Source organism: Cuculus canorus, chromosome 1, assembly GCF_017976375.1.
Source record: "Cuculus canorus isolate bCucCan1 chromosome 1, bCucCan1.pri, whole genome shotgun sequence".
Lineage (NCBI taxonomy): Eukaryota > Metazoa > Chordata > Aves > Cuculiformes > Cuculidae > Cuculus > Cuculus canorus.
The window spans coordinates 21,984,053-22,001,476 of NC_071401.1; the positions used below are offsets into that span (position 1 = coordinate 21,984,053).

The 17,424-nt window shown below is 49.4% G+C and overlaps 1 protein-coding gene across 1 annotated transcript; it reads left to right on the forward strand.

Moving 5' to 3' along the window:
- The first annotated feature begins 4,124 nt into the window (after window positions 1–4,124).
- Window positions 4,125–5,385, forward strand: GSX1 (GS homeobox 1). Its single transcript, XM_054051362.1, has 2 exons — window positions 4,125–4,503; window positions 4,857–5,385. Exons 1-2 carry the CDS (start codon window positions 4,125–4,127, stop codon window positions 5,210–5,212), a joined length of 735 nt encoding a protein of 244 aa, XP_053907337.1. The 3' UTR covers window positions 5,213–5,385.
- Window positions 5,386–17,424: the final 12,039 nt, after the last annotated feature.

The window sequence follows — 17,424 nt, forward strand, 5'->3', positions numbered from 1 at the left end:
CAAGAGCTGAAGGAAAACATAGGGCAGTTTCATGACAAAGAAAGCTGTGGGTTTGTCTTCATTTTGGAAGAACTAGAATTAAACACAAACGTATAACCTATGCTTCTCGAAGCCCTTGCATTATGGTTCACTGGAGGACAGGTATAAACCGAAGAAGAATCACCATGCACCTGTCCTTTTCTCATAGACTTCCTTAGATTTCCCCTACAGCCATTGCTGCAGATCAGTCATGTTTGTAGATGGGCTTCTGGTCCAACGTGATGTGGTCTGTGTTTAGCTGTTTTTTATTTCTGCTTCTCTGACTGCATCCACAGACAGTGTAAAGTAGATTACAGAGCAAATGACTGAAAGTGGTATTTTTTTCTGCAGATACTCAATACCTGTGTTCTTCTTACTGTCTCACTGACTGCTTCCTTTATCTGAGCCCTGGCTTTGAGAGTGCAAAATACTTCCAGTAGTTGACTGACGTTAATGCGCAAAACAAACACTGCATTTTTCAGACACTGAATTTCACACAAGAACTCCACAAGAATAGTGTTCTGCTGATCCCAGATAGGCACCAACCCTCACCACTTCACTTTGGTTGTCCATCAGCAGAACAGAGCTCGCTCTACCCCTTCTCTGAGATGCTACGGAAATGAACACTGACAAAAAGGCTGGTGATGCAGGCACTGTTGTGTCAGTGTGCAGTAAAGCCCATGAGGAAACGTTCAGCTTGTGCAAAGTACAGTTTGAGTCAGAATCCAGAAGTAACAAGCTTTGGATATCTGTTCATGCAGTTGGTCCTGGTCAATGATGAGAGAGGCCAATGAAGAAATTACAGCAACTACAAAAAAAAATTTTGCTAACAAAACAGTAATTTTTCTAAAAAAAACATATTTCTGGTAACTCAAGTAAACTCAAATTCATTCTGTGGGTAACTTCATCAAAGGAGTGCCCAGGTATCTTACAAGCTTGCTCCTGGGTGTTTTTGTCCAACATAGAAAGGCACATTCTTTGCACAATCCACCACACAGTGTGTGGCTTGGTGTTCAGTATCGGCTTTGATTTATGTTTTGTTATTTGTCGTTAGAAAATTATTTGTCAAGCTAGGCTGAGGAACATTACTGTCCCCTACAAATCATGAGCCCTTCTGAGCTACAATGGACATGGTGTCCTTGGAATAGTGACTCTGTCCCACATCAAAAGGATCCCATCCTCACCTCTCTCCAGTCCCTGAACTAATGCACCTCTCTATGCTCTCTTTGGGGATTGATAGTGTGTCTCCTCACGCTCTCAGATATTACCGGCAGCTACCCCGAGATCGAGGGCCTCGACACAAAAGGCGGCGGTTGGTCCCTCAAAATGGTGAGGGACCTCTTTGCAGCCCGTGTCCACACAGCCGCCCTCATGCAGGGGCAGTGCGACACCTTCTCCCCTCGCAGGCAGAGGTGGCAAAAACGCCAGCCCCCAGGGGTTAAGGCACGCTCGGCGGTGCTTTTGCCCTCTCTCTCCTTCATCTCATCAACGACACCCGACCTCCCCTTTCCTGAGGGTCCCCTCAGCTGATGAGCGCCCTCCTGCCCCCCTCTCCCCGCCTCCTTCTCCGGGGAGGGGGTGACAGCGGCGCAGGGGACTGGGCTAGCATTTCCCACCCGGCACCGCTCTCCCTCCCGAGCCCACCTTCCCGGTGGCCCCGGGGACCTTGTCCCGGCAGAAGCTGGTCCTGGGGGGGCACCGGCAGCCCCAGGGAGGGGGTCCCCCGTGTCCTCGTGTCCCCCCGTATCCCCCCGAGCCGCCGGCAGCGCGTCCCCCCGGCGGCCGCCGCTCCGGGGCCGTTTTCGTTTAGCGGCGGTGGCTTCGAGATAGCAAATATACCAGGAGAATTTCCACTATTCTAAAAAGAAAAGGGGAGGGGAAGGGGAAAAAGACAGGGGAGGCCAGTTTAAAGCGCTGGGATTAAAGGTCTGTGCTAGTTTCAGGCGCTCATAAAACGGCCTGAAGGATGCTATTTTGCTGCAGTCTGGGTTATTTCAGCCCACAGTTGCACAACAAACCATTTAAACATTTCAGCACAAAACAGATTCCATTGTTGGGCTGCACATTAAAAAGTGTTATTCGCTTTGAAGTTTTTGTCTAATGGCTCTAAACTGAAAGAAAATGTTTTCCTATTACTTAATTCAATCATAGCGAAGAGGCTTGGTAAAAAGCCCACGGATTTTGCCCAAAGTGTGACAGAGTTCTCTTTGTGTTTGCTTATCCTCTGCTGTCACACACTTTAATTCGCCTCTCTTTATCTGGCATTCAAAACTTTCTTCAATGACATTCAATAAGGTCCAGCGGCTGGAAAAAAAAAAAAAAACTGGTTATTTTTTTGGATATTCTTTCCCAGTAGCTTTGGGCTTGGTGTGCATTCAGGAGCTGTTAACCCTTTGCCTCCCTGCGGCTCGGAGCCCCGGGGTTCAGCCCCTGGGCAGCAGGAATCCCTCGGACTGAGGCTAAATCACCCCCCCACCTCGCTGGCTGGCCACTTCTCAGCGGGGAGAGCTGCCCCTTCCCGGGCGCCAGCTCCGGCTGAAAATGTTTCAAATTAACAGTTCCTTAAAAACGAAACAAAACAAACAAACAAAAAATCCAAACCCCATTAACGCTTTCAGGGAAAGGACACTTAGAAATATTTTCTAAATCACTGCGGGACTGATTTTTTACTAGCATTCGGGTTTTGTTCGTTCTGTATTTTTCACCATTTATTTATGCACAAACATCTATTTCTGGGCTCGGGAATCAACAGTATCGCGGCAAAACTCTCATAGATTTTAGGGACCAATGCGGCTGCAGGCAAGAACAACCTATATAGAAGCCAGAGACACGGGAAAACACTGCTTCCAAAGCTTTTCCGTCCCTTAATTTGAAAAAAAAAAATCAATTGTTTTTGAAGCGGGCAGGTTACTGCAGGGAGAAATCTTCTCACATTTCGACAGGAGTCGGCTCGTGCGTTTTCTCTTTTTTCACGTATATTAAACAGGAAGATGGGGGAAGAAAATTTATCGCCATGCACGGGTTTTTTTCTTATTTGTTAGCATTCCTTCTTCACCTACAAAATCAGGGAGCTGCAGGGAGCCCAGCGCCGGGAGCTGCTGCGCGGGGAAGCGCCGCTGCACCTCGGCTCAGATGATCTCCCAGAAATTAGCTTTAGATCCCGCTGGAAGTTTTGCAGATCCCCTCGCTAAGGAATCCGGACAACCATCGGTGCGACGACGCTAATTTTCACCGTACGGGAGAAATAAGCCTTTTCCCCGTCGGTCCCCGCAGCCCCGGGGGCATCAGGGGGTGACGTTGCCTCTAAAACGGGGCAGGGGGGGAAGGGATAAGGAGGTGCGGGGGGTGCCGAGCGCATCTCCTCCCTCCGCGTGGGAGCAGCACCTGCGTGCCGGGGCTTCTACACGGGCTGTGGCTCTCCGTGGCCGCGTTCCGTGCCCGCACTCATGCGGATGTCCCCGCTGGTCGCCGGGGGTCTCCCCCGACGGCAGAGATAAGCGGCAGGTCCCAGAACCGGACTGGGAACAAAGACGCGGGGCTAGGGACAGCCGAAAGCGCAGTAACGGGGACGAAGGGAAGCGGCGAGGGGACAGAGAGAGAGAGGCTGGTGGGTCTGGGGAGCGACCTGGTGCCACAGGTGGGAAAGGCACCGAGGAGCTGGCAGGGGAAACCGGCTCCGGTGGGGACCGCGGCTGCAGCCGGCAAAATAAACAAGGGGGAGCGGGCTGAAAGCTGGGCTGAAAGCGCAGGAGAGCGATAAAGAGAAAGAAAAGAATATTAAATCGCGAGAGAATGAGAAAATAACCCCGCCAAAGGGAGAGGAGGGGAGAGGCCGCCTGCTACGGCGTGGGTGGGGTCGACAAGAATAGAGTACATTATGCAGTTCATTTAGTTAACAAGGGAAATAATGAGGGAGCGTGCGGCGTGAATGCCAAGAGAAGAGGCACAGAAAGCCTATTGAGCGCCCCGGCGCCGCCATCACATGGCGCGGGCGCTATTTAAAGCGGGCGGCGGGCGCCGTTCAGCACCACTCGGGCTGGCCAGCGGCGCTGCGCGGCTGCTGCGCGGGCGCTGCGCGGGTCGCTGCGCGGGCGCTGCGTGGGGCCATGCCTCGCTCCTTCCTGGTGGACTCGCTGGTGCTGCGGGAGGCGGGCGAGAAGAAAGGGGAGGGCAGCCCGCCGCCGCCGCTCTTCCCTTACGCCGTGCACCCCTCGCACCCGCTGCCCGGGCTGCCGGCCGGCGCCTGCCACGCTCGCAAAGCCGGGCTGCTCTGCGTCTGCCCGCTCTGTGTCACCGCCTCCCAGCTGCACCCGCCGCCGCCCGCCATCCCCCTCATCAAGGCTTCCTTTCCCCCGTTCGGCTCCCAGTACTGCCACTCGCCCCTCGCCCGCCAGCAGCACTCGGTCAGCGTGGGGCACGCACCGGCGCTCTACCAGGGCGCCTACCCGCTGCCCGACCCCCGGCAGTTCCACTGCATCTCCGTGGGTAAGGGGGGCCGCGGCGGGCGGGGGGGGGGGTGCGCACGCTAGCGGGGAGGTGATCGGGATCGCGGGGCGGGGAGGCAGGACCCTGCCGACGGCGCGGTGCACGGAGAGTCCCTGCCCTGCACCGCAGGCTGGACGGGGCTTCCCGCACCTCGCTGTGCCAGGGGATGCCCTGCCGCCCGCCGAGACAGGTGGTGGGAACCGGGGAAGGCGGCCCCGGAACGCCGTGAACCTGGGCTCCGGGGGGTTTCACCGTCCCCCGAGGGGAAGGGAGGGTTGCGGCTCCGCAGAGCGGGCGCTGCGGGGCGGGTGGCTGCAGGTGCGGCAGGTCCTGACGGTCGCTCCGCTCCGCAGACAGCACGTCCAGCCAGTTGCCCAGCAGCAAGCGGATGCGCACCGCCTTCACCAGCACGCAGCTCCTGGAGCTGGAGAGGGAGTTCGCCTCCAACATGTACCTCTCCCGGCTGCGGCGAATCGAGATCGCCACCTACCTGAACCTCTCCGAGAAGCAGGTGAAGATCTGGTTCCAGAACCGACGGGTCAAGCACAAGAAAGAAGGCAAAACGAGCTCCCATCGAGGCGGGGGGGGCGGCCACAGCTGCAAATGCTCGTCCCTTTCCACCACCAAGTGCTCGGAAGACGACGAGGACTTGCGCATGTCTCCATCCTCTTCGGGGAAGGACGACAGAGGTCTCGCAGTCACCCCCTAGCCCGCCGGGGCTCCCCAGGAACTGTGGCGAGACCAGGACGGGGAGTCCTGCCTGCTCCAGTGCGGACACGCAGCTGAAGGATTTTATACTGTTTTGTATAATCTGTATAATTTACGAAGGACTTTCTCTTCCTAGACCCCCGGCCCGTGGGTCCGTGCACCCTGTTGTAAATAAACCGCTCCCTAGGACCCCAGGCGTCCCCCAGTAGTGCTGTGTCACTTGTGTCCCCGCAGGCGCAGCCCCGGCCCGGGAGGCTCCTCGCAGCCCTCCCCGCGCGCTGCGGATGCTGCGCGGCGGCGGGCGGTGCGGGCAGCCTGGAGAGATGCTGTCCCGAGGCTCCCTCCGGTAACCCGGCGGTGCCCGGAAGCAGATGGACGAGGAGGGTTGGGGACTGAGTTATAACTTTTTTCTTTGTTGTTTTGTTTTTGGTTTTTTTCTTTCCAAAATTGTTCTCGGTTTTGTTTTGAGTTGGTCGCTGCCGGGCGCTCAGCTGTGGTTGTATCGTTCCGTTCCCTCCTCCCAGGGAGATATTTATTTATTTATTTATGTGCAGAGAAACGACGATGGCGATGATAATAATGATAACAATAAAATCTCTTTGGTGGTTTATTTCCCTCCCTTCACGTGGCAGGCAGCCGCTCGGGGTCCGCGGGCGACTGTCGCTCTCTTATCCCTCTCACCCTCTCCGGGACACTTCTTTTCTCCTGGCCGAGCTGGAAGTGCTGGTTATCCTGGTCCCGGGGGCTCTCTCGGTTCTCCCAGGGAAGATTATAGTCGGACTGGAACCTGCCTCAGCTGAACACCTTTCCCCTCCCATCGCACCTCTTTTCCCATCCGCAAGGCTGGTACACTACTTGCGCACACCTATCCATACGGCGCCGTATTTGAATGCAAATACGCGTCTAAGCTCCCGCTAAGCCGCCGGTGCCGGTCCTGCCGGGGCTCCTGCCTGCACCGCCACCGGGCTCGGCACCCCCGCTCCGGCCCCGCAGCCTTCCGCCATCGCTTTGCCGCCGAGGAAGCGGAGCGCCCGCTTTTACGCGCAGGGAGCCCCGGTGGGAAAGCAGCCGGCAGGTCCCGCAGCCCCCGGGGTGCTAAGCACGGGGGGCCCAAGCACTACCTGCTTCCCCTCGCCGCTCTGTTTGGCAGGGAGACGCTCTCCGTGCTCCCCCGGGCTGACGGGGACGCGCTCACCGGTGCGCAGCGGCAGCCGATGCGTCCGCGCGGGGCTGCACCGCACGGCCCGGCCGGATTCGTGCCCTGAGAGCCCGGGGAATGGGCTCGGGTCCCTGGGCTGCCGTCTGGCCCTGCCCGCACAGAGGAGGGAACTGTTTTTCGTCTCAGAGCAGGTCCAAAATAACAGAGGCCACCAGGAAGAGTCAGGAACAGAGATGTCATCCCTGCCGGGAAATCCCTATGGAAAATTCCACGCTGGTGTGCACACGGGCTCAGGTTGGTGTGGGGAGATCAAGATTTGACATCCCCAGGCACTAAAGGTGAAGGCAGAGCTGGTGAATTTACTGCTCTCCGGACAGCCTCAAGTCCTGTCCATAAAACAAACATGTCACATCTGCTTTTCCCACGTCTCCGCAGCTCTTTTTGTAGCTGTGGGACTGGGACACCTACAGGCTCATTTATCTCCATCCCATGGGCGAGCAAAGAGCGCAATCCTGCAGACCATGGCAAACAATGGACCTCTTTGGACACCACAAGATGATGTGAAACATAGGGATCCCTGGAGATGCAGCGATGCAAGACACACATAAGGCAATTGATACCTGTGCCCTGCTGTGACTATCCTGATTTGTGTGCCCCCTGGCTAGAAGAAAGCAAAGGGTTGGTGATATTAGGTGGGTGTCAAACCATCCGGTTTGGGACACATGGAAAAAATGTTTGGGCTGCTGCTTTCCTTGGTGGCCTGCTTTTACCTACTGTCTCTTGTGCCCCTTAGACCTCTGGCTTCTTCCTCCTTGCTTCCTCCTCTACTAGCACTCCACATCACCCAGCTGAGATGCCATAGCCAGGAAAGCTAGTGATTAGGACACACCGTAGGCAGGATCTTTCTGGCTTATTCTCTCATGGCTACTGAGGATGAACTTTGCGGATGAGGGATCAAAATCTGACCTTGCTACAAGAGTCAGTGTCACCTGGTGCTTGGCCCTGTGATGTTCCCTATGTGTCCTTCCTTCTCCAGTGGCCCAATTCCAACAGGAAAGACCCCTCAGAAGACCCTAATTGGCTCAGCAGGGCCCTGCAGTCTGTCCAGTCCTCACCTCCTTTCCTGCCTGTATTTACCAGAGTTGTTTTGAAAAGTCACTGCAACAAAGACAGAAACAACCTAACACAGATTTACCAAGAGGTCTGGCATGTTCTTAGACAGGGCTCCAGCACTGAAGTCAATGAGCAATCGTAGAGGCGTGTGTGAGCTCCCTGTGCCTGTTCATTGGCACAGGTCTAAGACAGTTGGCTGGCAGTGGGATGTGAGGAACACCAGCACTGGGCATTTGAGTGCTACTATTGAAGTGCTGTTGTGGCAATTGTGTTGAAAATCTTTAAATCCTTGTCGTCTAACAGAGTCCCACCATCTCTCTAGTCATTCATGGCACAAGCACTGATACAAAAAATAATGTGTTTCCTCACGCTTCTGTTTTGGGGCCGAGTGGCAGCAGACAGAAATGTTTATTCTCCCTTGTGATAGGGATGATGAGGCAGTGACACTGCCCACTCAGCTTGCTCCTTGCTTGCTGACACCTGCTTGCATGCTGCTTGCAGCAGCATGCCGGCATCTGAGAGGCCAATATGCTTTGTCCTGTGGGACCAGAGCTTCTGGGCTCCTTCTGGAGAGCAGCTGTGAGACTTTCTGGGTCTGCAGGTGCAAGTTCACTAGCACATCATAGAATCATAGAACGACTAGGTTGGAAGGGACCCACTGGGTAATCGGGTCCAACCATTCCTAACACTCCCTAAACCATGCCCCTCAGCACCTCGTCCACCCGTCCATTAAACACCTCCAGGGAAGGTGAGTCAACCCCCTCCCTGGGCAGCCTGTTCCAGTGCCCAATGACCCTTTCCACGAAAAATTTTTTTCTGATATCCAGCCTGAACCTCCCCTGGCAGAGCTTGAGGCCATTCCCCCTTGTCCTGTCCCCTGTCACTTGGGAGAAGAGGCCAGCTCCCTCCTCTCCACAACCTCCTTTCAGGTAATTGTAGAGAGCAGTATGATCTCCCCTCAGCCTCCTCTCCTCCAGGCTAAACAACCCCAGCTCTCTCAGCTGCTCCTCATAAGACTTGTTTTCCAGCCCCCTCACCCGCTTCATTGCTCTTCTCTGGACACGCTCCAGAGCCTCAACATCCTTCTTGTGGTGAGGGGCCCAGAACTGAACACAGTACTCAAGGTGTGGTCTCACCAGTGCCGAGTACAGAGGGAGAATAACCTCCCTGGACCTGCTGGTCAAGCCATTTCTGATAGAAGCCATTGGTCTTCTTGGCCACCTGGGCACACTGCTGGCTCATGTTCAGTCACTGTCAACCAACACCCCCAGGTCCTTCTCCTCTAGGCAGCTTTCCAGCCAGACTTCTCCTAGTCTGTAGCACTGCATAGGGTTGTTACGCCTCAAGTGCAGGACCCGGCATTTGGCCTTTTTAAACCTCATGCCATTGGTCTCGGCCCAGCAGTCCAGCCTGTTCAGATCCCTTTGCATAGCCTCCCTACCCTCCAGCAGATCCACACTTCCACCCAGCTTAGTGTCCTCTACAAACTTGCTAAGGATGCACTCAATGCCTCACTGCAGTCACAGTGGCCATGGGCTGTGAGGCAAAATCTTGCAGTGAAATTGTCCCAGTGGGTACACACATCACAAAGAATATGTGTACACACATGTCCCCATATCCTTTATGAACTGAGTTTGTCAGCCCAACAATTTAGCACTAATTCTCAACACTAAAAGGTACCTCATATATGTAAAGTAGCAAAGAGAATTCCCCTGTACAGTATAATTTTGTTTGAACAGCAGTAGAGTATCACAATGGATGCCTCCAACAAGACAGCATTAATATTCTCCGATACATGCTGGCCTCTGCTGCAGACCCTGCATAACTTGCAAAGCCCAGTGGGGCTCTCAGTGCACTTGACAGTCATTATGCCACATCCACATGCAGAGATAATCCCTCCTTAGTTGGGCATTTTTCTAATTTAGTGAGAAATCATTACGGCAAATGCTCAGAGTGTCATTTTCAAGGACTCTAGGGTTGGGCAAATTAAAGTCATTTTGCTGTGGGAAGAGCATGGGCACCTCTGTTAAAGCGAATGTCATAACACACCAATTTTCAACTTTCTATCTCTAGCCATTTTGATGGCAGGTTTCTGTTACTTAAGTATTTTAGCATCTAAAGTGCCCAGTCGTTCCTGATTGTGATGGGAACCACATTTGCAAATCCATGAACAGAGTTTGCATATTTTCCAACATATACTTTTTTTGATCATTTTTCCATCTAGAAGCTGAATTATTTCTGCCCTAGGATGCAGAGAGGAGATCCTTTGGATGCCGTTGAGGCTTTAAAGAGTATGTGCCAGAGTGAAGACGGCTATCCTGGCAGGGGAAGGAAGACAGAGGATGATGTTGGTGTTTGGGGCTCCCCTTTCCACCCATTGGCATTGCTGAGTGTGGGTGTCCCACACCCCGTCTTGTTGCATATGAAGCCACTCTCCCTTCAGAAATCAAGGCACAACATTTGAACATGAGAAATGCAGAGTACCTGGGTAATGAGGAATATTTTCAGCACTAAATACCCATGTACTTACAGCTATTAAAATATTCATTTGCATCACTTGGCTTTTATATTTATATGATTTTTATTTCCATCCCTAGACCTCTCTTCATTTCACCCAAAGGCTGCATCAAATAGATACACAGTTGAAAGCATGTGTTGGTATTTTAGGTAGTGGTGTTCTTAACCACAAAACTAATATTATTAACTCAGAAATGTAGTAATTCAGCTTATCTGCAGTTAGCATATTCACATGGTGTCAGCTCTGAGCTGGCCCCATGGATCTAGAATAGTGTTTGGAGTAAACAGACTGTTGCTGCTTTGAAACAGCATTATATCAGGTGTAGTTGAGTCTTTCTTTTACTCTTGTTTACTTGGAATTAACTTTACCTATGTATTTACTGGGATAACAAGGCTTCATTTTTAATCCTTAATGTCCTGACAGAGTCTGTGAAATTTGATTCTATAATGACAATATAATTTTGTCTGTGAATGTGATTACTTTAAAATATAGATGGGTGTCAACTAAAGACCCTAAATAAAATGGCTTTGTATGATATCTCTAATGATTTGAAGACAGGTACATCAACAGTAGCTATCTCTCAATTACATTAATTTTGCAAGCGTTTTTGCTATGAACACAAAGTACTCATTTATCAGGACGAAATTATGTACGATCAGTAGATCTCCTAGGATACTGAACTGATGATGACAGCAAATTGCTGGGCCCGTTGCTTAGTGTGGCTGTAGCTAGACAGGAGTGACTGCCTGGTGCTGGACATCAGACTACTGTGAAAGTACCCTATATACTTTATATACTATATAACCCATATATACTCTAGTATACGTAAATAAAAAAAACCTATAAGAAGTAGCAGCAATTATATAAACAGGCATTTTCTGTTAGGCTTGTTCCCAGCAAAGGACACATGGAAAAGAGTAGATTTTCATCATATATTTATTACCAGTCTGTATGTACCAAATTGGATAAACACATGAGCAGAATCTCAGAATGGACCCAAAATGTGTTTTGGGACAGTCACTCCTGTCACACCTGTGTCTATTCTTTTCCTCACCCTCAGCTTTGCAATTATTAAAGGCATTAGCATCAGTCACAGACTATGAATTAGTTATTTTAGTCACTTTGCAGCTAGAGGGGTGGTGTTTCCCGTGATTAAACACGGGTGTGTTCTCGTATTTTTGATCATAGGTAGAAGTATCTGGTCTATATTGGCTTGCAGCTGCTGTTCCAGAAAGACCTAGGTCTGCTGCAGGTAGGACCCTTCTGGCAGTCTCATGAGGATGTCAAATACCCTAGTACACCTAAAATAGCACTAGGCACATATCCAGGCACATGAAATGGTTCTTGACAGAAGAATTTACACCTGAAGCACAAGGAGAGTAGGCAGATACCGCCAGATTGCTAGACAGAACACATGGTAGCAGTGGCTGCCGTTCAAATACATCTGGATTTAGCCTGATTTTTAAAGACTTAAACATCCTGTTTGGAGGACTGTCTGCCTCTAGTCGACTGATCCCAGCCTGGGTAGGCTACAAAACTGTGCAGTGTCTTGCATTGCTCTTGCTTTTTTTAAGAAACTGCTTTCCAGTCACTGCTCAGGTAACTATCAGACAATATCAGATGATCCATACGACCTTCAAGATGTGCGTGTGTGTTTGGGTGGCTTGCAGTGTGCAAGGCAGAGCGGAAGAATTCAGCAGAGAGCGTAGAAAGGTAAAATATAGGTTTATATATTGTTTGGGTTTTCTTAAAAATCAAATTCAGTTTGCACATAGCATGATAAAAATCCAGAGGAAACACACTGGAATCAGCAACTCTGGGGAGAAAATGCCTCCACAAACTGTGTAGTGCAAAGGAGATACAGGGACTGAATTAGACAAAGAGGCTGTTACCTGAAGAGTGACACAAATACCTACCTGGGAGTCATCTCATGTGGTTTGCTCTCTGACCTTCACACTAGACAAGACTCTCTCAAACCAGACCTGTCTCTTTATAGGTGTCCACATCTTGATGACTGTGCTGTATAGGGGAAGATGAAGCATCAGAAGAGCTCCTTGCCTGTAATGTTTTTCAATAGGAGTGACAGTTGGGATGATATCTAGATATTTCGCCCTTGGTGTTCACCATTTGGTTTTGCTTGTTCAGTTTATCAGCTAAAATAAACAACTTATAAATTTGACTGAGAACAACTGGATTTGTGAGCCACATCTCTTTTTTTTTGTTTTTTAAATTTACTACTTTATTCATTATTCTCCTTTTGGTTATTTTTGAGGTTTATTTGTTTCGTTGATAATGTGATATCAAAGCACAGCACACCAGCCTTATTTGAATCTTATCTTAGCTCTAGTTCCTCTATGGTTTGCAGGTTACTCTGCTTGGATGGGAAGGAGACAAGACAACAATGCCCCTCAAGAAGTAATGGCTCAGTGTTTTGTGTACAACCACTTCAGAGGGGTTTGCCCTCTTCATTATTTTGGATATTGATGCCAAAAATTCTCTGACCACTGCACTGAGTCCTAGGGAGGAGACATGATACAAATCTGTATATCAGAGTCTTCTCACTACTCAAAGCTGAGAAAGAAATATAATCCTACATTAGATATGCTTATTTTATTGGAGAAGTGACTTTCCAGCTCAACCTTGGCATGAATTTCTGCCTGCCTTTTTGATGTATGCTGATCTGGAGGTAATGATAAAACATGAAGATAGCCACAGAGATGCCTACTCTGTAAAGGCTGTGCTTCTGACCAAGGTGCCCACTTCTGATGTGAGTTGTCTCCCGAGTCTACTCTTGTTGTCTCAGCTATGAGCAGTATATGGGATTGCAGAATTATTTATTGCAGCAGACACAGAAGGGTTATCATGCCTGACCGAAAATTCTTTCCTCCAGAGAAAAACAGTTTTAATCTCCGTGTTGACCAGAGTCTTGGAGATTCACAAAATCCACAAAAAAAAAATTCCTCTTTCATACTACCGTGGAAAATCTGAATTTTCTTAAGTGCCTGAGCTGGGATGACAGCATACTGTACTAGGGGATAGATGAGTGAAAGTCGATGTCATGGGAAACTCCTGTCCTTAGTTCCTGGGCATCAAGTTGTTCTCTTGAGCAAGAGCAGTCCCCAGTCTAGCTGTGCTGTGGGCATGAAGGGAAGACAAGGCAGCTGGGGAATTAGTACTGTCAGACCCGCTGGATCTTCTACCTAGGCACCTGTGACTGTAGTGAAATGGTCCTGTGTCTATGGCCTGTCTGAGTCCTACCGTGGCCCCGTTCAGAGCTGATTTCACTTTTTCCTGATCCAGATCCCAGCTGCTCCAGATCCCAAAAGCCTGCTCTGCACATCTGCTTAGCATCAACCTTGGGGCTTCCAGCCCCCCTTGGGCTAAATCGTGAAATCCCCACCTCCCTGGCTGGCTCCAGCTCCAGTTTTGCGTGCTCTTGACTCTTGTCTCCCATCATTCACAGTTCTTCCCCCATTTTCTATCTTCTCCCCAGGCTCCATCCTTCCTGAGACCTCCTGGGGCTCTGTTTCTCTCCCAGTCCTGCCTGCACAACTGATAACACTCAGTTGCCGGCAGTGGTGAGTAAGCCGATCTTCACTCAGTGCAGGGAACCCACATGAATTTATGCCAGTTGTTACCCGAGTGCATAACCCCCCGTAACACTGGATTCCCTGTACACAGCATCCTGGTGCAGGTCCCCATGCTCCCTTCCAACCCAGCAGCTCCTCCCAGACAACATCACCTTCACCCTGCACGCATGTGCTTGTCCTTCTGCAGCACTGTCAGATGACACAGCTGAGCTGAAACCCCAACATGACTATTGTCTCTTCTTCTATCAATATATCTTTGCTCAGGTCTTCATATTTCTTTATTTTCCTTTTCTGGATTTCAGTTAATCACTTGCTTAAAATTAACCACATGCTTAAATACTCTACCAGAACAAGCTCTGGCTTTTCTTAGGTTGTTTCCTACCCTTTGTTCGATAACTACCCCACTACCCATTTTCCCAAAAGATATGTGGGACATATATCCAGCTTTTATGTTTAATTTTGCACACAGTTTGGGGTATACTTTGTATGAAACGTGCTAGCAAAAGTGAAGCTCTCTCCTCCTTTCTCTTCCTTTCTTTTTCTTTAGTTAAGCATACATGTAAAGAAACCTTTCAATGGGTATGCAGAGCCCCAATACAGTAGAGTGACACAAAGCATTCTGGATATTGCTATGCAAATGACATGCCAAGAATGTTTAGACTGTACCTTGAGGCAGTAAACAAGTTGATTGTCATGGTGTCATGGTTACTAGAGCTGGATGCGCTTCATACGAATGAGGTCCCAACCTTCATTTATATTTGGACTGCTAAGGCAGCTCAGCGGTCCAAAGCTCATCACCCTGTTGGTCGTCTGGAGAGCCAGAGGTACAAGAAATGGCCTCATGCATCAGGACACCGTTTAAAACTAAATAATGAGCTGTGTTGACACACAACTTCATGTCACGGATCTGAGTTGGGAGATACTGTCAGTGCCACGGGGGATTTCCCACGTGCCCTGGGCAGTATTGCTCTCCTGGCAGAGAAGTTACAGTCTGCAGAGATGATGTTTGGGAGTGATGAAGTTTGTGGTTTTAAGTCATTTAAGTGCTTCCGTCTTACAAAAGCATGGAAGTGTGGAAGTGGGAGGAAGCAGCAGGGCTTTTGTGTGAGCACTATCTCTAGGTGGGTCTGGAGGATCTAGACCTCAGGCTGATACTTGGTACATGATTTCTTGCCAAGTACAGATGTGACCGTGTCACTGGTTTTGATTCAGTCATCCTTCCCTGGATAGCAGACAGTTTTTTAATGGCATGGGAGAATCACCCTGATGGCTTATAGAGTGCACTGTCATTTTCTTAACTTTGTAACTCAGGGCTTAATTATTCCTGCTTCTGCTGAGCCACCTTATTTGCCAGTGTAAATGCGCTCCTGGAAATTGCTCATCCAAGCTGAACCATATCCGCTTGGCTCCAAACTTCATCTTCTCTCTCTGCAAATGGAAGGTGCTTTCACAGATCAAACCAGCAACACGGCAATGTTTTCCTGCTTCACAAAATAAATTTACTACAGTTTTCTAGATGACTGTGGTGACAGAAGCTGGAGACTAAAAATATCTCCCTACATTGAACGCTCAAAACTCACATTTTTGAAGACCCATGTGCCCAATGGTAATTATCAGCTGATCTCAGAGTACCAATTTGGGGGAAGAATTTACTCTTTTTGCACTATTTTTACTGCAGATCTGGGGTCTAAGGTAGATCGCAGATCTGCTGAGCCAGTCTGGTACAGACCACAAGGGCTAACCCAGAGTTTAATTTGCTGTCTCTCTCTGTCAGTTATCCAAACCCACACTGTCTCCAAACAGCAGAAGCTGACAAGCAGCTATACTGGGTCAAGCCAAAGGTCCATCCTGCTTCTAAGAGTGGGCAAATGCAGAGGTCTAGGGACAGCTGCAGGAATGGATCTAATGTAAATAATATTTTTCCCAGCCTCAGTTTGCAGCTCAGGTAACTCCTGAGGTTTTCTATGAACTCTCAAAGAAAATGTAATCTGTGTCCTATATACTGGAACCCATGTAACCTTTCAGGACGTTTCAGCTCTCACAAACTTTCCAGTCTGCTTGGTTTCAAAAGAAACTCACTGGGTCAGTAGTCAGATGAGAACCTTCCCACCAGCTGTAAAACATGCCTTATGGTAAGACTAGCACCTAGGCAGAACAAAATTAAATCATGTACAAAGGTGAACTAGATGTTTCTTGTACTGAAGGGTTTATTTTAACCCTCTGGAAATGCGCTGTTATAATTCCCTGCAGAATCAAATTGATAAGAGGTCAGCTAGGCTGGAAAATGCCACTGTATAGCCCATCTATTCATAACTTTTGTGTCTTTTAAATGTCTAGAGTCACACTCTGATTCTTACCACAGCTTTGCAGGCATGTGTGGCTGGGAGTGGTTGGTAAAGTCAGAATCTCAAAGCCTAAAATCAGCTGGAGAGCATCAGGTTTGAACTAGAATATGAATCTCTCAAAAGAAAACAAATGGCCAAGAAACAAGCTCAAAATAGCCAGTTAAAACATGAGTGTTTCCTTTACTGCTTACTTGTCAAGGAGGTGTTCAGCAGCAGTGGGAACAGGTGGATGTCCCCTGATGAGTTGCTGAGCGTGGCCATGTCACTGCACAACAGAGTGCACAAAATCCATCAGCACGGGGGCAGTCTTCACCCATCTGCGAAGAAAGCAAATTGTTTAATCTGTGTTGGAAGGTACTTTAAAAAGACCCTTTCAAAGCACAGGACATTGAAGAAGAATGATTGATGAGCTGAGAAGTGTGTAAGCTCTTCAGCAGTGCACCAAACCTGTTGCATGTTGGCCAAGGCCTTATCTGCTTTGTGTTAGGCTCTTCTTTGTATTGAGATATTGCATCCCACAGTCCCATCCCATCACTTGTTACCTGAAGTGACCTGCATTGATCTGTATGTACCATTCATGTGCAGCTCCTTAGCTCACTCATCAGTATCAGGATGGGAATCCTCCAACCAGCTGCAGGATGTGCACTGAAGATGTACTGCAGCTACTTGGCCAGATCCCTTGCCCAGAGTCAGAGCAGAGGAACAAGCACTGGATGGCAGGAGTTATCTCCTGCTGCAGGACACGCCTTGGTCAGGTCAGCCCATCTGGAGAGAGAGCTGAAGGGCCTTGCGTTCCCTTTGCTGCACACTCCAGGCTGCTCAGTGGAGCTGTGGAGTCATCCCTGGGGAGATGCTGACTCTACCCAGAAGCTCTGTTTACACATTAGCACCACAAGCACGTGGAATTGAAGCCAGCAGATGATCATAAAAAGTCCTTTTGGGTTGCCCATCCATGACCGGAGCAGACTGAAAAGTAGGGTCATACTTGTGCGTGTACAATATTTCGAGGATATGTCACACTTTTCCACTGAGATTTGAAGATTCCTTTGGCCAGTTCCTTCTCTAAATCTGCAATAGATGCATCTGCAGGGAGGAATAAGAACAATGTCTTAGCTCTTAGGTGAGAAGATGCCCTTAAAGTATATTCTGGCTGGCAGAAATTCCTATTTGTAACAAGTACTACTAAAGACGGGGTAGTTCAGTGCCAGCTCTGAGCTTTTCTCACCCGTTGTGGTACAGCAACAGCTCCTCTGAGATTTTAGCATCAAGCAGTGAGTAGGCAATAGACCTTTTTGTCTAAGGATATGGCCCAAGGTATTTTTATCAAGGAGAAGAATGTTTATTTCTTCATTCTTATTAGCTAGTCCAGAATAAAGCAGAGTGTCTGCCAAGCCCTCTCCACCAGTGACTTAACGGACTTCTTTTTTCGGCCACGTTATCTCTGAGTGGTGCTACATTGTTAGTTCACCTGTAGGTTGTCCCATAGAT